We start from the raw sequence: 25,879 nt of genomic DNA on the forward strand, positions 1-25,879 counted from the left end.
TTTATGAAATTCGTAGGCAAATGGTTGGAACTGGAAAATATCATCCTGAGTGAGCTAACCCAATCACAGAAAGACATACATGGTATACACTCATTGATAAGTGGCTATTAGCCCAAATGCTTGAATTACCCTAGATTCCTAGAACAATCGAAACTCAAGACGGATGATCAAAATGTGAATGCTTCACTCCTTCTTTAAATGAGGAAAAAGAATACCCTTGGCAGGGAAGGGAGAGGCAAAGATTAAAACAGAGACTGAAGGAACACCCATTCAGAGCCTGCCCCACATGTGGCCCATACATATACAGCCACCCAATTAGACAAGATGGATGAAGCAAAGAAGTGCAGACTGACAGGAGCTGGATGTAGATCGCTCCTGAGAGACACAGCCAGAATACAGCAAATACAGAGGCGAATGCCAGCAGCAAACCACTGAACTGAGAATAGGACCCCCGTTGAAGGAATCAGAGAAAGAACTGGAAGAGCTTGAAGGGGCTCGAGACCCCATATGTACAACAATGCCAAGCAACCAGAGCTTCCAGGGACTAAGCCACTACCTAAAGACTATACATGGACTGACCCTGGACTCTGACCTCATAGGTAGCAATGAATATCCTAGTAAGAGCACCAGTGGAAGGGGAAGCCCTGGGTCCTGCTAAGACTGAACCCCCAGTGAACTAGACTGTGGGGGGGAGGGCGGCAATGGGGGGAGGGTTGGGAGGGGAACACCCATAAGGAAGGGGAGGGGGGAGGGAGATGTTTACCCGGATACCGGGAAAGGGAATAACACTCGAAATGTATATAAGAAATACTCAAGTTAATTAAAAAAAAAAAAAAACTATAGATCTGGCTAAGAGAACCCAAGGAAGTGGGCAGAGACAGAAGAGGATAGAGCCCAGGAGAGTCCCTTGGACACACCAATATATGGACAGTGGGATGGGCAGGAAAGAAGCCACAAAGCAGGAGAAAACCACTCAACAAAGTAGAAGGAAATCTAGAAGTCTGATAGCATAAAAGCGAAGTCTTCAAGGAAGGGAGTGATCGCTGTGCCAAGTGCTGATAGATGGCACATAGGAACAGAAGTGCCTTTTGAATTAGCCAGCATTGAGATAATCGGTGACTTTGTAAAGGATGATCACAGTGAAATGGGAAAAAAAAAAAAAAGCCTGTTGCAAATACATTGAAAAGAAATGTAAAGAAAAGAAGTAGACATCCAACAAATATTATAAAGAAAGGGAGAAACATGAGATGGTAGCTATGGGAAAATGTGGAATAAAGGGAGAGTATTGTGATAAAACATTACAATTATGATGTTTGCTTAATTCCAGTACTTGAGAAGCAGAAGCAGAAGGGTCTGGAGTTTAAGGTCATCCTCAGCTATTTATCTAGTTGAGGCCTACCTGGGCCACATGAGACCCTTTTGGTAGAGAGAGAGAGGGGGAGGGAGGGAGAGAGAGAGAAGAGGAGAAAAGAGGGAAGAAGGAAGGAAAGAAAGAAAGAAGAAAAGAAAGAAAGAAGAAAAGGAAGGAAGGAAGAAACAAAGAAATGATCCAACAGAGCAACTAACTAAGACCTGATAACCATTATCGAGAGAAAGGAAAGAATAGGTAGGCTGGAAGGATGGCTCAGTGATTAGGAGTACTTCCTGTTATTCCAGTGTTCCTGAGATCAATTTCTAGCACCCACATAGTAAGGAACCTCTAAAATTAGCTCAGGACACCCCAAGACCAAGTTCTCAGCACAAAGGAAATTTATTTGCTCCAGAGGAACAAAGAGCAAGAAGCAAGAGACAAAGACGGGAGATAGAGGACAAGGTAAAAGGAGAAGGGAGCAAGGGGTCAAGGGTATTTGTCCTGGAGTGGGACAAAGGACTGCCTCTGGATAGAGAGGAAACAGATGTAGCCCATAGGCAAATGCAGTTTATAAAGGTAAAAGGGGAAACCGTGTGTTTGGATGAGGTGTTTGATTTTAATTGGACATTACAATTGTGAGAGCCAAAGGGGGCTTTTGATTGTTAGACTTCAATAATGTGATAGGTAGTCAGCCTCAGGAGGAGGAACTGGACAAAATGGGAATAGACCTTGGCAGCCAGCTTTGGGAAAGTCATCTAATGGTTTTAGCAAGGCAGAAGGAATCAGGGAGAAGGGCAAGGCCTGCCAGAGCCATGATGGCCACGCCTGAGCTGGCCAGAGTCCTCACACTTGGCAGCTTCCAACCATATGTAACTCTAGAGGATCCAGTACCTCTGGCTTCCACCGGCACCTGCACTCATATTCATATACCCATATGCACACAACTGTGCAAAATTAAAAATAGTGAAAATACATCTTAGAAAGAAAGATTGTAGGAAGGACCCCAAGCCCGAGTAGAGCACAGGAAGTCCTCTTGCATGTCAGATGGCAAGCAGAGACTGGCCAATCTGGTCTTCCAAAGACATGGTGTCTCTCTCATCACTCTGTCTTTGTGTGAGGCAGAGTCAACAACTTGAGGGGCTCTGGGGTGAGGGGATTGGTTGAAGAGAGAGAAAGTAGTGAGCCTTTTGGGGAGCAGGAAGGCACACATGATAAGCTCACCAGGCTCTTCTGAAAGACTATTGAAGGCTTATATCCATTGGCACAGTTAATCCTCCTTGCCTTATAGCAGTGACTCTCACTCTAAGTCACTTAAGGGAAAAAGGTCCTTAAGGGAAAAAGGACTGCATTGGTCAAAGATTTCAGTGATGCCTGGACTGCCTCTTGAGCATCTGAGACCCTACTTCTGATAAAGGGATCCATTAGGGTCATGAAGAAGACAGGGATATACATGGGGCACTTAGAAAGAAGAAAATGATGATGATAAGGATACTGGAGAGAGGGTGAAAACTAGTTTCTAACCCTTTAAAAGCTCCTTTTCATCTTTTTTCTCTGATCATGAATTACTTAACTCCATCAATACCCTCCCTATTGAATGAATCACCTACCTTTTTTGATCTCTGATTAACATCATAGGAAGTGCCTCTGTGTAGCATACCTCAATATGTTGAGTGTATTTATATATTTATAGCTTAGGTTAAACCCATATGTATCGTGTGTGTGTGTGTGTGTGTGTGTGTGTGTGTGTGTGTGTGTGTGTGTGTGTGTGTGTAACAAAGCAGTAGTCTGAGCCATTTCCTGGATTGGAGTTCTGACTCCTGATTGAGCCTGTGACACAGAAAGAGTGATTTAATTTCAGATACTAGGAATGGCACACTCAAAAGACTGGAAAAAGATAGCAGAGATCAACTAAACCAGCTCAAAGAAAAAAACTAGAGCCTAAAGAGGAATGGCCACTCATGCCAGGGCCAACTCCCATCGCAGTTCTCAGTTCGCACTACCCCTCAGCAACCAACATGTGACCTTTAGTCAACTGTGTTTTCTGCCATAGGGAGAAGAGGTGATACCAGAAACACCGAGTGAAATCCTCTACCAGGGCATGCTGTACAGCCTCCCCCAGTACATGGTAAGGAGCCGGCTAGACCAGAGCTGCCCTTTTCTACTAAGAGGGACTAAGGATCTGAACTTCCCTTGTGACTCCTCTGCAGGCGCCATTCTCCCTAGCCTTTCTACTGGGGCCTGGGGTGCAGAGTAAAGTAAGGTCCACCCACAGACGATGTGTCCGCTGCTAGCTAATTACCACCAGCATAAGTCTGCCATTCTCTACTACGTCTTTGGTAGCCTCTGGCGGGGAATAGTGAAGATGCTGATAGGGTCAGAGGAAGAACAAGAAGGGAGGATGTTGGGCTTATCTCTCCTACTTATTTCTCCACATTGCCCCTCCAAGTTTGTTCTTTCTGTTCACTTTGGGAGCAACCCTGAAACAAAACAGCCTAGAAACTTGCTTTGGCCTTCTCCCTTGGCCTCAGAGACAGACCTCAGGATACATACCTGTTTGCATTACTATATGCAAGGCTTAGTCACTGAGGGAAGATCTTAGATAAAGACTTTGAAATACTTTTCATTTGGGCTAGAGAAGTTTGGAAGAACCACCATTTTGCTGAGTGGGATAGACAATGGTGGCTTTCCTCTTTTTCTGTCTCTTAGATTGCTCTGCTTAAGATTCTGCTGGCTGCAGCCCCCACCTCCAAGGCTAAGACAGACTCTATCAATATCCTGGCAGATGTCCTCCCTGAAGAGATGCCGTGAGTACTTCAACTGGGGCGGCTGCGAGACACCAGGGTCTTGTCTTCAGGCCCTCTCTGTCCCACTGGTGGCACTGTGGTAACAGGAATGGTCTTAAGAGAAACCTCTCCTTTTCCACATGTACCTTCCTGTCTCCTGCAGAACCTTCTACCTACTGAGCTCTATGTAGCTCAGAACTAGGGTCCAACAGAAAACCTCAGTGCTGGTGACTAGTTGCCAGATGCATGAGTAGGCAGTGCCAGGGGATAAGTTTGCCAGAGACAGGACACATTAACAAAGATGATGAAAGCTTTTTCCTGGATAGATTCCGAAATGGGAACTTTGGAGACTTCCCTAGCAGAGAAGTTCAGGTTTCCTAAATTCTAACTATATATCTTCTGACTATAGATATAGATAGATAGATAGATAGATAGATAGATAGATAGATAGATAGATAGATAGATAGATAGATAGATAGATAGATATGTGTGTTTTATATATATCCCCATGACTATCTAACCCAACTCCTTGGGTCTTTGATCCTAGACATCCGTCCTTCATCCCTACCTTTCTCCTAATGCTTCCTCTTTCCCTTGCAGTGCGACTGTTCTCCAGAGCATGAAGCTAGGCATTGATGTGAACAGACACAAGGAGATCATTGTGAAGAGTATCTCTGCCCTGCTCCTTCTACTTCTCAAACACTTCAAACTCAACCATATCTACCAGGTGAGCAGCTAGGGACACTACGTCACAAGTTCCCAGTATTCCTCATACCACAGGGCCATCAGGAATCCTCGTACTGCTGTGTATTTTACTTCACCTTGGTTTGTCCCAAATGAGAGAGTCCAGCTACTTGTGGCATGAGTGTATGGTGAGGATATGGAGTGGGGTGTGGGGAGTCATCTTACAAAGGTGCAAATTCTATATTCTTTGTTGGTTAGCTCCAGGACTGCCTAGAGATTCTTAAGAGTACTCCTAGCAAGTTAGACTAATTCAGTCACTCAGGAAAGGACACTGGGCATATTGGCCATACTCATCTGTGTGTGAAACACTTTTCTGAATCTGAGATCTAATTCTAAATGAGACACAGTTCAGACTCTTACAGACCGTACAGTCTTGTAACAGATATCTAAATGCCCAATCGTAGAGTGGGGTGCTGTAGATAGGCGCTAGATGCTGTTGAAATACCTAATCCAACTTGAGGTAGAGAAGAGGCAACTTTTAATCTAAGTCTCAGAAACAGATGTAAGCCATCAAATGGGACTTATCAGGGAAGAGAAAAACCAATTCAAGCAGAAAACACAATATGTGAAAGCTCAGAGGAGAAAGTACAGAGAACATTTGGAAACTAATTAAATATTGCTGGAGTTCTGTCTCAGAGTGGGGTGACAGAGATGATCTGCGGATATGTGAAGTCACAGGAGTTGGCAGGGATCACATATCTGATTTAACACACAATTATGAAATTCCTATAATGTGCTTGACATCCTACAAAACTTTGTGAGCTTCTTACCCTAGGAGTCCTTATTTTATCCATGTTTTTTTGGGGGGTGGGAGGCGGGGGGGGACTGGTAGGCTTTTTGGATATTTTTGTTTTGAGACAAAGTCTCACTGTGCAGCTGTCCTTGAACTCATAGCCTCAAACTCACAGAGATCCTCCTACCTCTGCCTCCTGAGTACTCCAGTTTCTCCCTCCCTGGTTTATAGGTGAGGTGATAGGGGTTAAAGTCAAGATTTTGCTTTGCTTTCCCACAAAGGTATTTGCCTTGGGCCTGTAGGCATTATCGAGGTACAAGGACAAGATGAAGACAAGCGAAGTGAATGGAAGCTTCTGTAGGGAGAGTGTGGGAATATGGAGCCCTACTCACTTCTGCCCTGAGGCTTTACCCCGTTTCCCACCTAAGCACTCAAAATAAAGCTGACAAAAGAGTGAATGGTGTACAGGGAAGGGAAGGCCCACACAGGCCGTGACTGTGGCTTTGTCGAGTGTTTGCTGAGCAGCGTCAGGATCAGAAGCAGCAGACTGGTGGCTCCCTTTCCACTAGGACGTTTCTCAGGGTTTCTCTTGGTGGGCAGTAGATAGATTTATAGCCAGACTGACAGAGAGCCTGTATGGCTTGGCCACAGTGTATGTCAGTGTGGGTAAGTCCGGACAAAGCCTGGGCAGAGCTCAGATTTTTAAAACTTCCCACTTTTGGTAGTCGATATGAACTGGCTCCTTTGACCAGAACTTAGAATATACTTTTGGGTGGCTTCCGGGAAGAAAATATCAAGCAGAAGAGTGAAATAGTTATGACATAAGCTGACTCCCCACCTCCAGCCACACATTCAGGAACAGAAAGCGGTTCCCCTTCTGCTCTGCGTGGCTCCTTGCTGATGACACAGAGATACAGCTCTAGAGTCCGCTGCCAGTTCTGCCTTGTTTCTGTATTGTCCCAGCATGCTTAGGCTCAGAGTTGGAGGCGTCCTTTGTTTCTGGTGCCCCTCAGTGTATCATAAACAAAATGCAGGGTGACTAACTCTATACCTTAGCTTTTATGCCAGTTACCCTAGTAGGTCTTCCTGGACATAAACCCCATATGGATTTAAGAGAGCCAACTGGAACACCAAGTACTGGTATTTATCTCATCGAAGACATCCTGGATTTCTTGGTGCAGTGTTTGCTGGCTGAAAAGGCTCTTGATCATTCATTCATCAATACATTGGTATTCTAAGTATCAGAAATAAGGCCATAGACTGGACAGACTACTGAAACCTCCATTCCAGTGGGTACTTTGCACTGTCTCCAGTCTGACTGATGCCAGCAGTTGCCAAGAGTTAGCTGCACCTGTCCCTGTATATCAATCACAGTTGAAGCTGTGACCCAGAGATTTGGTATGGACACCAGCTCCCTCAGGGAGACTTTCTCTCCCACTGGGCTTAGGAGCAGAGTCACAGCAATTCCTGCTATGTATTTGGAGTGTTTTTCCTTCCTAGTGTGTTTACTATGTGGTTCTGATCAAAAGCTTGTAGCACCCACTGCAGGTCATAAAAGAGTCTGCAGGTAAGATAGGCAGGCTAAATATGGGTATCCCCATTTCAGAGACTGACAAACTGATACTCTTGTGACAGAAGATACTCTTGTGAGTGGACGTTATATTTGTACTTGCCTGTCTTTTTTTTAAATACATGCTTCATATCTTCCCCCAAATAAGCAAGCCTCTCTGCTTTGCTCTTTTAATTCAGTTTGAATATGTGGCACAGCATTTAGTGTTTGCCAACTGCATCCCCTTGATCCTGAAGTTCTTCAATCAAAACATCCTGTCCTATATCACTGCCAAAAACAGGTATGGGCTCTGGACAGATGGCGAGGGACTGCTTTGGATAACTGAGAAAATCCCTGCCTCTCTGCACCTTTGATTTCTTCCTGAGTCACTAGTCCCCCCTTCTTACAGCTTTTCCTGTCAGATTCTGCCTTCTTGAAGTATTAACTGACTGGAATGTATGAATTTTCCTCTGTGTAGATTTTGTATATTAATAATTTCAAAACTTGAAAAATATTAGATGAAGCTACAAGATGAAATGTTCTGTGATGGAAGGATCTAGGAGGTTTTGTGATGTATAACAGCTCATTGTCTGAACAGCTCAGATCTGAGTAGAAATTATAAGTTTCAGTATCTGGACTGTTACATTGCTTTGTAAACAAAAAGTATTTTACAAAATTCCTGATGATGAGCATGTGGAATCCTAATCACAGGACCCCCAGAGAGGTTCAAGATCTGTAATCAAAGGTAAACAATAGACCTTTACTTGGCTAGATTCATTTGGAGTTTAAATTTGTCATTTTTTGAATTTTCATTTTCAGGCCTGTGTATTGGTACACACACACCAAGGCGTAGGTGTGGAGGTCAAAGGAAAACTTGCAGAAATAGGCTCTCTTCTTCACCGTATGTGTCTGGGGATGAAACTCAAGGTTGTCTGTATTGGCATTAGGAGCTGAGCTATCTTGCTGGCCCAAAATACGATATTTTTGCATTAATAATTCCACTTAACATTGGCAATGCTAAGATGTAGTACAAGTTTTGTTCTCATCTTGCCACTTAGCAGATAAACTGGTAGATAACTTTAGAAAAAAGTGAATTGATTTGCTCAAGACTAATAAGATTATTATTCTTGATAGAAAAAAAGGTAGATCAATCAGTAAAGGGCCACACAAACATGAGGAATTGAGTTCTGATCCCTATAACTCATATAAAAAGTTGGATGTGACAGTATACAACTATATTCCCAGCACTAGATCGGTCAAAACAGACAGAATCTTGGTGCTCACTGGCCATCTAACATAACCAAATTATTGAGCACCATGTTTAGTGACAGTCCCTGTATCAAAAAAGTAGTTTGGGAGTGATTGAGGAAAATGTCTGTCTTAGTTGGGGTTTCATTGCTGTGAAGAGACACTATGACCATGACAATTCTTATTAAGGAAAGCATTTACTTGGGGCAGGCCTACAGTTTCAGAGGTTTAGTCCATTATCTCATGTGGGATGCATGCCGACAACCTGCAGCCAGACAAATCTATTCAAACCACCACAGTGTTGAAATTTCATTGGATGTTAGAAATGGAAGGAAAATTAGAAATTAGGTAGCCCAAATTCTGCATTGTACTCATAAAGGGGAAAGGAAACAAAACCAGCCACGTATTGAGTGACTATGTTCCTATGACTGTGTGGTGCCTTATTTCCTGTCCTGACCCAGGCCTGATTCCATGGGCTCACTGCAGGGCTTGAAGCTTTCTTGCAATTCCCACTGTTTGCGACAAACATTATTATATAGCGTTCTTGAGCTACTGTTTGATTAGCAATGTTATAAGAAGCAGCTCTGTGCTTCAAGCTTCCTCTAGGGTGGCATTGGAACTTAGCCCCAGAGTTCCTGGCTTTCAGAAGGATCAAGAGAAAAGCCAAGAGATCTTCTTTTCACCCTCATAACCACAGATTATTTAATGGAGTGTGTCTGGGCAGCATCTCTGGGAATACTTTTATATTCACACAGACGCTTAAATGCAGAAGCAAATGAGCATAAGTTTACATATTCCCTAAAGAACCTAAGAAAGCTAGGAAGGAATGAGTCTGTCTTTCTGCTTTAACTTTTTTTTGCATCTACCAGATAGGACCAGCCTAAAAGAACTCCACAGTCCCCTGTATCTGCAATGAGACTGGAGGTGGAGTTGCCCAGCACTAGTGCCCTCAATTTCAGCGAAGGTCATGAAGCAATTTGAGAAACACATAAGTCTGCAGAAGAGGAATAATTCCTGCCCTTTTCAGAAGCAGGCACTTCCAGCTGCTGTCATTTACCTAAAGCTTGTCTTTATCTCTGCCTCTCGCAGCATTTCAGTGCTGGATTACCCGTGCTGTACCATCCAGGATTTGCCAGAGCTTACTACCGAGAGTCTGGTAAGCAGATGGGCATTTGTGGCCTTTGAAATTGGCTGATGGCAGAGGCTGGCATTTGCTTTTTCATGTCTTCTCTGGCCCCATGATGCCATGGTTTGGGAGTCTCAGATCAATGAAGGCATATTGGCAGGAGCACAGAGGCAGCAAGGGTTTAAAGCTACTGAAGGAATTGGAAAAGCTGAGCCTGGCATCTTACAGAGAAGAGGAGAGTCAGTGGGAAACACTGAGGAGGAGAGGGAATTTAGAAAGATACTAAGACTGAGACACAATAGCTATGCTAATTAGAGAATCTCTTCTGATCTCTCTCTCTCTCTCTCTCTCTCTCTCTCACACACACACACACACACACACACACACACACACACACACAATCCATCTTCTTTGTGTTGTGCTGCAGGCAATTTGCTTCTCATTTTCATGTTAGTCACCAAGCCCAGGAGTATGTATCTTAGAAAATTCCTTGCCCAAGACCTTCATCCTGAAGCAGGTCTAGGCAAATCAGAAAAGTTCCTCTGAAATACTCTGAATTTTCTGAAACTGTCTGACAAATCATGTTTAAGATAAGGCACCTATTTTATTCTATATTGGCACAGCTCTTCAGAATACTGCTTTCATCCTGTTGCCTGTAATACCTTCTCTAGCCTTCTCAATTCAAGTATAAAGTCTTTGATGAGAGACATAGTATTCGCATCTATTTTTATATCTCTGAAGCCCAACACTACATCTGTACTTTGAAGACCTCAATAATGTAACTGATGTAACTCACCCATTGGTGCTACAGCCCTTTGTCCCCCAGCTTTAATACCTACAAAGTGCTGGGTCAGGAAAGTACATTATGCAAAAATAAAAAAATTCCTCTTGTGGTGAAGGTTTTATAAGTCCACAGAGTTGGATTTGGGGGGCGGGGCAAGTTAAGAACCATTTGACTCACTTCCTTATATTTCAAAGATGAGAAGCAAGTGCTCAGTGGATGAACTGATTTGTCACAATCCACTTTTCATAGGTGACAGACCCCTAGTTAGATGTGAGTCAAAAGATCCATGTCCTGAAAAATCATGGCTGGCACCTTCTGTCTCCTGAGCAGCCAAGGAAGCTGTAAGGTTTTTCTCCTTCAGAGATGTAAAAACTTACCTAACCTTTATCATTAACATGTGTATTGACTCTGTAAAACAACTCTATAAAGTTAATATTACTATTTTGTTTTCCTTTGTTTGAGACAGGGTCTGTCTATGTAGCCCTGGATGTCCAAGCACTTGCTATGGAGACCAGCTTGGCCTTGAACTTACAGAGACCTGCCTGCCTGTATCTTCCTAGCACTAGGATTAAAGACATGTACCACCACATCTTGCCCAATAGTACTGTTTTATAGATGAAGAAGTTAACTGCTAAGACTTTATAGTTGGAAATAGCAAAGATGGGGCTGGAGAGATGGCTCAGTGCACTGTCTGCTGGTCCAGAGGACCCAGCTTCAATTCCGAGCACCCACATGGCAGCTTACAGCCATCTGTGATTCTAGTTTCTGAAGCTCTGATGCCTTCTGTCCTCTGATAGCATTGTGTGCACATGGTGCACAAAATACATATGCAGACAAACACCTGTACACATAAAATAAATCTTAAAGTAGGAAAGCATGTCTCTGAGATTAAAACTTGGAAGGAATAATATATTTTAACCCATAAACAGTGATGCCTAGTAGCATTAAAATTCTACTAATGGCCTGGCATAGTGGCACACATCTTTAATTCCAGTACTCAGGAGGCAGTGGCAGGTGGTGCTCTGAGTTTGAGGCCAGCCCAGCTTATAGAGTGAGTTCTAGGGCAGCCAGGGCTACACAAAGGAACCCTGTCTCAAAAACAAAACACACGAAAGTTGTACTACTAGTAGAGTATTTCAAGTTATAAATTCAGCTTTTGTGGCCTAAATCTATTACTTTTTAAACTTTTTAAAAGTTTTATCACGTTAACTTACTTACTTACTTACTTACTTTCTTTCTTTCTCTCTTTCTTTCTTTCTTTCTTTCTTTCTTTCTTTCTTTCTTTATTTATTTATTTATTTATTTATTTATTTATTTCTGTTGAGTACCTGGGTGCTACAGCACAAGTGCAGAAGTCAGAGGACAACTTTCAGGAGTTGATTCTTTCCTTCTACCACAGGGGTTCCAGGAATCAAACTCAGGTCATCAGGCTTGGCAGCAAGTGCCTTAACCTTCTGAGCCATTTTGCCAGCCCCTGAATTTTTCCTCAGTAACAATGTGTACCTTGTCTCCATTCCAACCCCATTAGCTCCTACATAGGAATTAATGAAAATTTCACTTCCACATCACTTCCGACTGACCTTTTGAGATGTGAGCACATAATTGTTTATGTGGTAATGCCTTCTGTTAAGACTTTATTAGTATCAAGAAAGGGCAAAAGCATGTATCGTTAATTAAAAGTCAGTGAATTTTTAGTCTTTTCGGTGAAACAATAGTGGCATCTGGTGGTTTTGTTCAGTAACCACACACCTGTTTTTTCTAGCTCCATGCGGTTTATTCCATGTAGGTTCTCGCTATAGTAATTTATTTACCTAAACTAACAACTTCTCTAACCAGAAAAGGACTAGTAAGATTTATCTCTTTTTAGGATCACCAAACTGCAAGCACAAGAAATATACTGCCTTGGGCATATGCTATTTACATTGAGTAACTTCTAGTTTTTTTTCTAATTACAAAATTAGTGGTATACTTATGGGAGGAAAAAAAACCAGAAAAGTATGAGTAATAAAATAAAAATATCCCCATAACTATATAGAATATTGTTTATATTTTACTGCAACTAGAATGTATATAATCATTTATATAGAAATACTATCAACAAACTTTACAGTCGTATATAAGTCTATTGCATGTATTCTACTTAAATGTATGTTCTACTTAAATGTAGTTAATTTGCATGTCCACATTAGGATTTTATTAAACAATTTATTGTTCAGTGATATTGGATACAAACCCAAGTAGGTGCTAAGCATATACACTACCATTGATGTTTGGGCAGATATTGGATGTTTTTAATCATTTTTACACTGTGTGTATTATAATATATTACTAAAATAGCACACTTATCATTTATTAGCAAATATGCATGTATTTGCAAGTATTCATAAAATTACTTTATACTGTATATGTTTGATGAAAATATATAGAAATTACTGCCTTAGAGTATAGTTAAATGACAGCAAAGTTGCAGTCCATGTTTTTCTGTAGACCTGTTAATTTCAAAGAGAAATCCTATAGGTCTCCTCTGCCTTCCCTTTGTTCCTTGTTTGTTACTGAAATCAGCCTTACTTGTGTGGGCAAAGCTCACCTAGAATTTGCTATGTTGCCAGCTGCCCTCAAACTCAAAATCCTTTCTCCACTCCCAAGTGCTGACTGCCCTTTCCTCTTACCACATAAAATGGGGAGTTCCTCGGAAGCCCATTGTCAGTGCTGCAAAACTAACCCAGAGATAACAGAACACTCAAAAGAATATATATATGATATACATATATATATGTGTGTGTGTGTGTGTGTGTGTATATATATATATATATATATGGTCTCATTGCTGGGTGGGTTTATTTTGTCTCATAGTCACAGCAGGAAAGTCAGGACAGCAGGACTTGAGACAGCCGCGTATATTTCAGGAGGCAGAGAGTGAGGAGCACTGGTTAGTCTACTTCTGTTTATTTAGTCTAAGACTGTGGAACAGTACCACCCACATTAAAAATGGGACCTCCCACTTCAGTACCTATTCTTGACAGTCTCTCACGGACAGGCATGCCCAGAGATTTGTCTCCAAGGTGATTCAAACCCTGTGAAGTTGACAATATTTAACAGCACGGCCTATTTTGAACAGTATGGGTGTTCGAGTTGCCCACCTATAGATTAAAGATGAAGGAATAAAGTGATGGTTGTGTTTATGAAGTCCTGGAGCACCACAGCCAGAAATTATCGTGGCCCAGTGTCACCTTTCCATGCTGGGGACATAGGTGGAGTAGTAAAGGAATAGCCAAAGCCTTCTAAGGCCATGGGAAGTTAGCAGTGCTTCAGAATGTGCATGACCAGCCATTTGCAAAGAAATGTTTGCAATTTCCTTTTAGATCTAGGGGATGGCATTTGAAAGTTAATGTTTAAAAGGTAAAGCATTAGAAAAGTGTTCAAATTGGGCTTGATTTTTATTGAAAAGGGACATAAAATGTGTTTAGTTTACTTGAATTTATATACCAAGTCCTCTCATTAATCCTTTTCAAAGTTTTTACAACTTCCTAATCCAAGTACTTCTAGATGCTCCAGAATATTTCTATTATTTGGGTTTTCTTTTCAGGATGTAATCATTGCACTCAAATATCAAGGTGTGTAGCATTCCTTTCAGACACTGTTTAACCAGTTATGGCCCTTTAGAGAAAGGTTGTTGGGGGCCAGCGAGATAGCTCAGCAATAAGGGCATTTGCTCTCAGGCCTGGCAGCCTCAGGTCAATGCCACCCACATGGTAGAAGTGAGAGCTACTGCCTCAAGTTGTTCTCTCTCTCTCTCTCTCTCTCTCTCTCTCTCTCTCACACACACACACACACACACACACACACACACACAAACACACACACACATGCATACACACAAGCGCACAGTCTCTCTTTTCTCACTCAAATAAATAAATACGTATAAAAAACAGTTTTAAGATTTTGGTTTTGGTTTTGTTTTTGTTTTTGTTGGTGGTGTGTTTTGTTTTGATCAGGCATGGTGGTACACATCTATAACACCAGCATTCAGTAGGCAGGGCAGGAGAATTGCTCTATCTCTGAGGCCTGCATGGACTACATAATGAACTCCACACCAGCCCCAGGCTGCATTGTGAGACCCTGTATTAATAAACAAGATAAATCAAGTTTTTGTTGTGATATTCAACATCACTGTTCAAAACAATAGTTTCTTTAGTGTCAGTGTTTCCTTAGCATGAATATAGTGTGAACATAATGTTTATGTTCATTTTCCATGAAATATTTACACAGAGAAAGGCCCATAAATAAACAAACTTTTACATCATTTTGTCATTTTTCCTCTTGGTCACTATTTCTATAGCATGTCCTTCAGATGTCAATGTCCGAGGTGATTTTCTCAAACCCTGAGGCACATGTAGTTTGCTAAGATGCCCTAGATGGGTGATCTTGAAAGCTTCTTCTTTACCACTCACTCCACCTGAGAGCCATTTCTCCTTTATATTTATATGTAGGCCCCTTATTCAGCAGCAACTTGTCAGAAACCCACACAGTAAGGGAGTTATCCTGTATTGATGCGGGAAAGGAAAATGTGAAGTGTGTCTTCATTTTCAGTTATAAAAGAGCCATAGTAAAAAAACAAAGACTGGTTTACACACACAACAAAAAAAAGTTTTTAATTTGCAGTCATTAAGTATGAAGACCTACCAAAAATTATTTTAGTAAGTGCAGGGTAGACATGGTGTGGAAACCTAAAGCACAAAGTAACAGCAGAACTAGGGTTGAACACAGATCTCGAGCAGTTTTCCTGTCGGCTAGTAAAAGGGTGAGTGTTTAGACTCCTCGGGCTATCGCTCTCCAGGTGGATTACCGAGCACCAATAATAACAGCATTGGCTTCCTAGTGCAGAAGCAAGAGTCATGCTGCTGGACTTAGGTGTCTGTGGCAGGGTTCCAAGGGTATTAGATCTCACACCCTTCTTTAGCAGTCCTTCTTTAAAGGCTCCATTTGATTATCAAACCAGTCTGATGTTCTCCTTTGAAGCAGTAAATAAACCCCAGGGCTGAAAAGACGGCCCAACAGTTAAAGCATTGGCTGCTCTTGCACAGGATGGGTGCAATTTCTAGAACCCAACATGATGCCTCACAACTGCCGTAACTCCAGCTCCAAGGGGTCTGATGCCTCTTTGTACTGGGTACTGCATGCATTTGGTGCACATACAAACTCAGGTCACACACATACATATAAATTATATTTTTTAAAAAAGAAGAACCTTACTATTTTTCTTATTTTTCTTTTTCTGTAGACATTTACCTTCTGCTGATTTGAAGAATTAAAGTAGGCATAGAAGGGGCTTCTTTGCCCTACAGTCTTCAAGACTTTCAGAAAGAGGAAAATCAAAGAAATGTCTCTTGGCAATCACTTCCAGTGTTTAGCATTCTAGAACACAACTAGAAAAGGAACAGTGAAAAGACTCCAGATTCAAAGGAAGTTAAGCGCTCCTCATGGTTGGGCCATGTTTGGGCTCTCCTTTATGTGCAGTCTTCTGTATAAGCTCTCCCTCTCCGGGTCTTAGTTTTTGCTTCTGTGGATGAGCAAGTTTCACAAGAACCCTGAGTCCCATTTAGTGCTCAGACACGCCAAGCTGTTTCCTCAGCCAAAAGTCAAAGACAAGTTCTGTTCCTCCCCTAGTCATCTGAATTACCTAGACAGTTGGCATAGCCTATGTTTTTACTCAGTTTTAACTGGGCTATGAGCAGGGTTTTTTTTTGTTTGTTTGTTTAGTTTTGAGACTAGGGCCTGGGCATTGCCTTGACGATACTCTAAAAGGTAGGACAAACTGAAGCTTTAGACTCTAGGCACTCTACAGTAGTAATTTAATTGTGAGAGTAAAACATAAGCAAAATTTTTGTCGATTTTTTTCAGTGCTAGAGCTCTCACCAAGTGCTTTGTGCATTATAGGCAAGCCCTGTACTACTGAAATGTGTCCCAGCTCTGTCTGTCTGTCTCTGTCTCTGTCTGTCTGTCTCTGTCTCCCTCCTTATCTCTCTCTCTCTCTCTCTCTCTCTCTCTCTCTCTCTCTCCCCCTCTCTCCCTCGTGTGTGTGTGTGTGTGTGTGTGTGTGTGTGTGTGTGTGTGTGTGTGTGTGTGGTGACAACTTGCAGGAGTTGGTTCTCTCCTTCCATTAAGTAGATTCCAGAGATCAAACTTGGTCATCATTGATTAGGGGCAAACACCCTTACCTGCTGACCCATCTTGACAGTCCTGATTCTTTTCTTGAGACAGAGCCTTGCTGTCATAAAATTCCCTATGCAGCTCAGGCTGGCCTGAAACTCTCCTGCCTCTGCCTCTGCTTCTTAAGTGCTAGTATACAGGCATGTTATATATTGTATATAATGTATGCATATGTATTATAATATGTATTGTGATAATATGTGTATATACACAGGAGCACACAGATCACATATTTAATATTAAGAGGCTATATTTTTGTTCTTGAAAAAAATGACTCTGAGTAGATACCTATTTTTATCTGATATGATCTGTTATCTCTGGTTAGATACTCAGAAGCTTGTTGTGTTTTGTTTTGTTTGAAAGAGGGTATCACAGAGAAACCTGGCTGTCCTAGAACTTGCTCTGTATACCAGGTTGGCCTCAAACTCCAGAGATCCACCTGCCTCTGCCTCTCTCTGGATTAAAGGTGTGAGCCACCACTGCCCGGTACTCACAAGCTTTCATGCAAGAGGGGTGGAGGGATGCTCAGTGGTCAGAGCACTTGCTGTTTTTCCAGATCCTGAGTGTAGTTCCCAGCATTCACATCTGGAAACTTCCAACAGCCTGTAAGTTTACCATTGGGGGTTCCAACACCGTCTTCTGGTCTCTGCAGTTACTGGGACACATGTGGGCATATATTCAGACACCTAAAAAATAGATTTTTTTTTAAAGAAACATAAAGAGGGGCTGGGAACTGTGCCTCTTGCTGCACAAGCTTGACCACCTGAGTTTGATATCTGGAATCCACATAAAAATGGAAGAGAGCTGACTCCATAGTGCTGTGTTCTGACCTTCATACACAATAATAATAATAATAATAATAATAATAATAATAATAATAATAATAATAATAATAATTAATAAAGCAGAAACATATAATAAAAGTGACTGGGTTTTTCCTTTCCTATTACTTTTCCTTTTGCTGTGATGAAAACCCTAACAAAAGCAACTTACAGAAGGGAGGGTTTATTTTGGCTCAGTTCTAGCACAGTAGGGAAGGAAGCCTTGGCAGTGGACACTGACTAGTCATTCTGTCACAAAAGGGAGGAATAGGAATGGTTAAGCTTAGCTGGCTTTCCCTTTCCTTTTAATGCATCCCAGGGCCCAAGCCAGGGTCTTCCCATGTCAGCCTAATCAAGGTGATTCCATGGGCCAGGGCAATGGCCTCTCCAAAAGAAGCACTTGCCACCAACAAACCTGACAACCTGAGTTTGATCCCTGAATCCCATGGGGTAGAGCCAGCTCCACCCACACAGTTTACAGCCTCCCGGTAAGCTTAGCATCTCTTTCTAAGTGATGTCCACAGAACATCTTATAGGGCCCGACAGTGGTGGTGCATCCCTTCAATCCTAGTTCTCAGGAGGCAGAGGCAGGTGGATCTGAGTTCAAGGTCAGTCTGGTCTACAGAGCAAGTTCCAGGACAGCCAGGGCTCCACAGAGAAACCCTGCCTCACTCCCCAACCCCCCAAAAAAGTCTTGCAGGTTTGTCATTTGAGTGTCTGTTTTGTTTTCTGTTTATTTTTTATTTGTTTGTCTTGTTTGGTTGGGATTCAGGCACAGAGCTCGGCAAGTACTCTATTACTGAGCCCATGCTCAACCTAGCTTTTCAGATGAAGGATATTATGTCCTCAGACTTAGTGTGTAAAGGGCAGGAGTAAAGAGGTGCGTTTCCTACTGGATATCCCCCTGGCCTGACCAACAGACATGCAGTGTCATAGGGCATGGAAGCCTTGTGTGTGCTGAGATGATGATGGTGCCCTTATTTCAGGAAGCCGGAGACAACAGCCAGTTCTGCTGGAGGAACCTCTTTTCCTGCATCAACCTCCTGAGGCTGCTCAATAAGCTGACCAAGTGGAAGCACTCCAGGACCATGGTGAGGGGGGGCGCGCTCCAGGACCATGGTGGGGGGGGGCGCACTCTAGGACCATGGTGAGGGGACTCTCGGTCCCAGAAGCGTCTCCTCAGCTGACCTGTGCAACCCTTAGTATTGTACATTGCCTATTGGAAAGCACACGCATGCACACACACATACAGACACACACACACACATTTTCTAAAACTTAAACAAGATATCAAGCAGCCTAGTTGGCTATTACTTGTGTTAAATATAATAATATTTATGTGATTTTTTTTTCCCGGAGCTGGGGACCGAACTCAGGGCCTTGCGCTTCCTAGGCAAGCGCTCTACCACTGAGCTAAATCCCCAACCCCTTATGTGATATATTTTTTTCCTTTTTTTTTTTTTTTTTTTTTTTTTTTTTCGGAGCTGGGAACCGAACCCAGGGCCTTGCGCTCATTAGGCAAGCGCTCTACCGCTGAGCTAAATCCCCAACCCCATGTGATATATTTATAAGCAAAAATTTTCTCTAGAGCCAGTGAGATGGCTCAGCTGGCAAAAGTGCTTGCTATGAATCCCTGGTGACCTGGCGTGCCTGGTGACCCCATAGTGGGAGGAAAAAGCTAAAAGCTGTCCACTGACCTCTACATGAGTGCTATAAAGTATTTTCACACATGTGTAAAAACACATACATGTATACATGTGACAAAATTTAAATAGTTTTAAATCTTAAGAAAATAACAATGGCTGGAGAGATGGCTCAGTGGTTAAGAGCACTGACTGCTATTCCAGATATCCTGAGTTCAATTCCCAGCACCCACATAGTGTCTCACGACCATCTGTAATAGGAAATAAATATTTTTTTTAAAAAAGAAAATAACAAAAGGTCAGGTGGTGATGGCTCCTGCCCTTAATCCCAGCAGTCAGGAGCTTAGGCCAGCCTGGCTACAGAACAAATTTCAGGACAGTCAGGACAACACAGAGAAACCCTGTCTCAAAAAAATTTATCTCCAATGATACACAAGAAACTGGTAATAGTGTAAATGGTATATATGTCAGGTAATCTTTGTTTTGAATTATATGTTATAATTTAAATTTTTTTAATTAGATTTATTCATTTTATTTGTGTTTTGCCTTCGTGTTTATATATGTATCACTTTATACTTGGTACCTACAGAGGTAAGAAGAAGGCGTTGCATCCTATGGAATAGATGGTTGTGAGCTATGATGAGGATGCTGGGAATTGAACCCAGGTCCTCCAGAAGAGCAACTTGTTCTTAAATGCTAAGCCATCTTCACAGTGTGAATATTACAAACTCTAAACTAATTAGTTCTTCATTTTGTTGTATATCACAAGACTGACTGTGAACTCCTGATCAGCCTCTGAATATGGTGATTGTAGGCATGGTAGGCATGTGCCATCATGTCTGGCTTAATTTGTGTGATGTGGTGTGTGTGTGTGTGTGTGTGTGTGTGTGTGTGTGTGTGTTAGACAGTGTTTCACTCACCCCAGGCTATCCTCAGCCTCCTTATACAGTTCACTCTTATGTAGAGTAGTTAAAATTCATGGGCTTAAACTATTGGCAGACAAAAATGGGCATCTCTTTTTACAATTACTAAGTAATATGCTACTAGTATTTAAAAATCTGGACACATAAATTGAATTTTATGTTTCAATTCAAGACGCTAGGGTCTCCTAGGATAGCCAGGTTTGTCTATATTGTCTGAGTAGGAAATCCTGAGGGGTTCACATGATGACGGACTGTTTGTTACCCTGTCCCTGTTTCACTGGGCAGATGTTGGTGGTGTTTAAGTCAGCTCCAATCTTAAAGCGAGCTCTCAAAGTCAAACAGGCCATGCTACAACTTTATGTCCTGAAGCTACTAAAGATACAAACCAAGTACCTTGGGCGCCAATGGAGAAAAAGCAATATGAAGACCATGTCAGCCATTTACCAGAAAGTGCGCCACCGTATGAATGATGACTGGGCTTATGGGAATGGTGAGTACTCTCATAGTAGATGGTAGGTATTCTTTGTGAACTAGGAGCTCGTGAATTTGACTAGGCTGACTGGCCACTGAGCTCCCAGGATTTGCCTGCCTCTGCTCCTGCAACATGGTGGTTATAAATGCATACTGCTGCACCTGGCTTTTATGTTGGTGTCAGGGATCCAAAGTCAGGTCCTCATGCCATCTCCTGAGCCCCTAAATATGATACGAATTTTATGATGTGCTAAAATGTTTGCCTTCTTATACTTTTTGTTTGTTTGTTTGTTTTAGTTTTATTGTTTTGTTTTGAGACATGGTCTCACTATATAGCCCTGGCTGTCCTAGAACTTGCTATATAGACTACGCTGAGATCTAGTCTGCCTGCATCTGTCCCCCAAATACTAAAATTAAAGACCTGCACCACCATGCCCGGCTGAGTTGGTCCAGACTGATGATTCTTCATGTTCTGCCCCAGTCTTCCCTAGGAGAAAATCTCCCCTTTTAATCCACTATGGAAAGTTCAATAAGAGGAATTTAATTGCTCTTAACAATTATAATAAATCACTAGAAAGAAATAAACAAGAGATTACAATAAAAACTCATCTCCTTTCTCAGCAGTAACTACTGTTACCAGCTTCTAATCTGCCAAAGATCATTTCTGTTATAATAGTTTTATATGTGAGCATATGAATACTTTTAAAACCTGTAAGCATGCTATATGTCTACTTTATACATTGCTCTTAAAAGAACATTCTGAGCGGTTTCACTGTTAGGATCCCATAGACCATGCTCTATGGAGGAAGAGTAGCATCCTGAGCTGTACCTATCTTTTTCTTCCTCTCTTCCTATGTCAGACATCGATGCCAGACCATGGGACTTCCAAGCTGAAGAATGTACCCTGAGGGCCAACATCGAGGCCTTTAACAGCCGCCGATATGATAAACCGCAGGACTCAGAATTTTCACCTGTGGATAACTGCCTGCAGAGTGTGCTGGGGCAGAGGTTGGATCTGCCTGAAGATTTCCATTACTCCTATGAGCTCTGGCTGGAGAGAGAGGTGTTTTCACAGCCCATCTGTTGGGAGGAGCTGCTCCAGAATCACTGATGGAGGTTGGATCCAGGAACCCATTCAGCCTTCTCCGTGAACCCCAGGAGTGTGTGTCCAGGGGTGTTCCAGCCTGGCATGCAGCAGAGACACACAGCATAATTCAGGGCTATCCTGGGTGCCATTAGGCTTGAAGGTGGTTGCAAGACTGGGTGGGATCCTGAGTCAAAGCAAATGGACCAACTTGTCCTCGGCTCAGCTAGGTACCTAGATGGCCTTCACATCTCCTGGTGGATCAGTCCTGGACAGACTTTGAAACCTGCTTTAATCTTGCCAAGAACTAGGCCAGCCTTTTGTTACTGTGGCTGGCTTTGTTAGCCACAGTAGTGAAGGGAAGCTCGTTACAGCATTTGGCCCATGACGTTCATCTCAAGCAGGGGAATAGATACAGCCGTAAAATGAGATTTTTCGTCTTGCCCGCCCTAAATGCCTAGGACTTGTCATTTAGCAAAGCCAACTTTAGACTGTATTTCACATTTAAAAAGTTGGTGCTCACCTCTTTATAAAATAATCACTGATTCTAAGGTGATTTGAGAGCACTGTATCTTTAGAAAGGATGACTGTCTCCAAAACGCTGCATGTTACAGAACAGTGTATTGTGTAGGCTTTTTCCCTTAAGAGACTGGTGTTCCATGTAGAAACTATTTCATGTGTATTCTGTATAGTACATTGAATACTTTGTCATTTGGAAAGAACCACAACTAGTATAACCTTCTCTAAGAATGTCTTGGGTTTTTCAGACTATTTCAGTTTTTAAACAACAGAGTACACTGCAGAAAATTACTTTCTAATATAACCCCAGATCTTCACCTGAGTAAGGAGAGGAGAGAGACAGGATCTGGCTGTGTAGCCCTGACTAGGCCAGACCGTACTGTGTAGCCATGCTGGCCTTGACCTTGCGGTGATCCTCCTTCCTCTGCCTGCCAGTGTCAGAGGCATGGGCCGCGGCCTCCAGCAAATCCATCTTAAATGATTGCAGGAGGTTTTATTTACTGAGATTTGTCCATTTGCACTGAGTTGTTTATGAAAAGCAACAGCATCGTTTATATTTTCTCTTCTGTGTTCATTGCTTCTGACCTTTCCTTTGTCTTTCTTTTAACTGCTAGCAGTTTCAATATGGTTTGTACTGGACGCATCACACATTTCACAGGGGATTCTCTACTCCTCCTACATAGAGAAATCACATTTTCTCTTCTGCTTTTCAATTTAACGTTTCTTTGAACGTTTTTATTTTAAAGGTCTTCCCACTGCCCAGACACTAATGAATCTTTTTATGATGACACAAAGACACTTTATTCCTAGAGAGCTGGTCCAAACTGGCTCATCTACTCTTCCCTTTGTCAAGCACAGTCTCATTTGAGGTCACTATAAAGGCCAACATTATCCAAAGCAGCGATCAGTACCTCTGTGCGTCGGGTAGCAGGGTTTCTTTCCTACTGTGGAAAATGACAGAGAATGTTAAGTATGCAACAGATGAAATGTCTTAAAGTAATTTGCAAACCGTATCAAAGCACGGCAAGCCTCATTTCAAACAGTTTACTGAACATAGCATCAGGCGATTTTATTCATCTAGGGTCAGGCTACTATGATTTTAATATTTGCATAAAAAGGTAATTTTCCTGGAAAAAGCATCATCACCAGTCTACTTTAAAGTTATATCCTATTCAATTCTATAAAGAAAAAAACAAGTTGCCTTTTAAAAAAGACACATAAATGCTTTCTGAGGCACAGAAGTATACTAAGGTTTAATATGTTGTGTTTTATTATTTATAACTCTTAAGATTAATTCTTTTCCTTTTTTTTTTTTTTTCAGAGCTGGGGACCAAATCCAGGGCCTTGCGCTTGCTAGGCAAGCGCTCTACCACTGAGCTAAATCCCCAGCCCCAAGATTAATTCTTAATGCAGATGGAGAAACTATTGCACCTTGCAAAAAAGAATGGTTAATTTCAAATCACATCATTTTCCCCCAAAAGTTGCTGTGGCTAACTTTCTGGTATCAACAGCTAGCCCCACGTCTAAGATAACTAGGGTAGATCTCCCAATTTGAGAGCTGGCCTGTGTGGTTAGGAACAGCTTTAACCCGTAATGGAGATTCCAGTTCCTACATAGAGGCATGCCATCTGTATGATTTATAATACAAGGACTTTATCTGCGACCATCTCAGTGATGTTTGTGTTGATAATATTATTCATCTCACCAAACACTTTAATAAAAAGAAAGCCCTGAAATTAGAAACTTGGTCTCTAATTCTTTAACAAGGATAATCTTAAAGTCATGTTAGAAAGGGATACAGGAGAAATACAGAACTCCAAACCCGAATGATGTAACAAGTGTTTACTTCATCATCCTGGGTCTGGAGCCAGCCTCTTGGCTCACCCTGGACTCTGGATTGACTTTTCTCTAAAATTATTCTGGCATAGGCCGGATGGATGTCCCTACGACACATTGTTTCACTGTGAAAGGCAAAAGCAGGAAACAAACTGTACTGTGTCAGTACATTTCAGAGCCCCTGCTTGTTGTGGCAGAAGGGACATTTGTCATTGGCTGATGCCATGCAGTCAGCTCACATGGTCAATCCTAACATTGGGGGCCAGAAGAGCACACTGCCCGAAAGCTGGCAGGTATGGGTAGTGTGACGCTTCTATGGTCATGCTAATGAATACCTATCTGTTCCCATCCTACACAAAGTACACACAGCTCCTCCCCAAGGAAGGCCCCAAATCTTATCCAATGAGACCTTAACATCCAGAATCTCATTAGTCCCGGGCAGCATCTTTCTCTTTTTCAGAAACAGGGTCCCAGGCTAACCCTGACCATTGCAGAGCCTGTCGAGCCTGAGGCTTGAAAACTGAATAACAGTAAACTGAATTCCGTTTAACTGATTTAATAGTGATCATTTCAACTGTGTACATACACCAGAACATCCTTTCGGGGGTTTTGTTTGTTTTCTTCTGGCTTTCAAGACAGGATTTCTCACTCTGTAGACCAGGCTGGCCTCAAACTGAGAGATCTGCCTGCCTCTGCCTCCTGAGTGCTGGGATTAGAGGCCTGTGCCGCCACCACCTGATGCCAGGTCATTTTGTACATCTTAAACATATACAAATTTTTGTCAATGGTACCCCAATAAAGCTGTATTGTTTTGTTGTTATTGAGGCAGGCTCTCACATAGCTCAGGCTGGCCTTGCACTTGCTATGTGCTGAAGACAAACTTCGACCTTGGTGTATATCAGTCCATAATGATTCTGAGCCCTCAGTTGGTTAGGGAAGGTCTTTAGGCTGCTCTACAGAAGTAATTCCTTACCTTTCAGTGTTCTCTGGGGTTAGAAACAGATTTCTTTGTACTCAGAAACAGAGGCAGGAAGATTATGGTTTGGGGACCAGCCTGAGCTACATAGTGAGGCCCTGGTCTCAAAAGAGCATGAAGGTGCTTCCGGGTCCCATGCCAGCTGCGGTAGTCTCCTCTTCTTCCGCTCTTGGCTTCTCCACCTGAAGCACTGCCAGAATGTTGCTTTCTAACAAGCTGGCCCTGGACAAGCAGGACGTGAAAGGGAAGTGGATCATTATGAGATTAGACCTCGGTGTCTCTGTGAAGAACAACCAGATAACGAATCACCAAAGGATCGAGGTTGCTGTTCCAAGCATCACATTCTGCTTGGATGTGGAGCCAAGCTGTCCTTACGAGCCACCTGATGGCGTTCCCATGGGTGACAAATACTCCTTAGAAGCAGTTGCTACAGAACTCGAATCTCTACTAGGCATGAATGTTCTGTTCTTGAAGGATTGTGTGGGCCCAGAAGTAGAGAAAGCCTGTGCCAACCCGGCGGCTGGGTCTACCATCCTGCTGGAGAACCTCCACTCCCGTCTGGAGGAAGAAGGAAGGGGAAAAACTGCTTCTGGGAGCAAGGCTAGAGCTAAGCCATACAAACTAGACGATTTCCAAGCTCCACTCTCCAAGGGAGGGGCGTCTGTCAACAACGCCTTGGGGACTGCGTGCTGAGCCTACAGTTCCACGGTGGGAGTGAGTCTTCCACAGAAGGCTGCGCTGTTTTCTTTTTTTAAAATAAAGGAGATGAACTACTTTGCCAAGGATTTGGAGAGTTCAATCCTGGGCAGAGCTGAAGTCTGGCTGATTAATAAATGCAGAAGAGTCTAGATAAATCACTGGTAGGGGAATGGCCTTTACTTTCTTTAAAGTAAGCATAGAGATTTCGATTTCTCTGTATGATGGAGGAGGCAATATCATCTAAGGTCTTATGTCCAAAACAGAAAAACGGTCCTAAGACAAGGGAATCACCTCGTCTATTGGCTTGACAAGTTCGATGAGAATGCCAGGCCTAGCCAAGCTGCTGGGGCCTTTGGCATAACTGGATGGGCTTGGATTC

At 42.5% G+C, this 25,879-nt stretch overlaps 1 protein-coding gene and 1 pseudogene across 5 annotated transcripts in view; both read left to right on the forward strand.

Annotated features, from left to right (window-relative positions):
- Window positions 1-23,732, forward strand: part of Strip2 (striatin interacting protein 2) — a 42,119-nt gene extending 18,387 nt beyond the window's left edge. For 3 of the 5 annotated variants that reach the window (NM_001427848.1, XM_087658664.1, XM_087658662.1), the window contains 8 exon segments: window positions 3,402-3,476; window positions 4,058-4,155; window positions 4,735-4,861; window positions 7,361-7,461; window positions 9,498-9,564; window positions 18,336-18,440; window positions 20,201-20,405; window positions 21,247-23,732. In NM_001427848.1, the coding sequence (NP_001414777.1) occupies window positions 3,402-3,476; window positions 4,058-4,155; window positions 4,735-4,861; window positions 7,361-7,461; window positions 9,498-9,564; window positions 18,336-18,440; window positions 20,201-20,405; window positions 21,247-21,497 (1,029 nt within the window). In that variant the 3' untranslated portion in view covers window positions 21,498-23,732. 5 annotated transcript variants of the gene reach the window in all.
- Window positions 23,733-24,900: 1,168 nt separating this feature from the next.
- Window positions 24,901-25,658, forward strand: Pgk1-ps1 (phosphoglycerate kinase 1, pseudogene 1; annotated as a pseudogene).
- The last annotated feature ends 221 nt before the right edge of the window (window positions 25,659-25,879 follow it).

Source organism: Rattus norvegicus, chromosome 4 (assembly GCF_021556685.1).
Source record: "Rattus norvegicus strain SHRSP/BbbUtx chromosome 4, alternate assembly SHRSP_T2T, whole genome shotgun sequence".
NCBI lineage: Eukaryota > Metazoa > Chordata > Mammalia > Rodentia > Muridae > Rattus > Rattus norvegicus.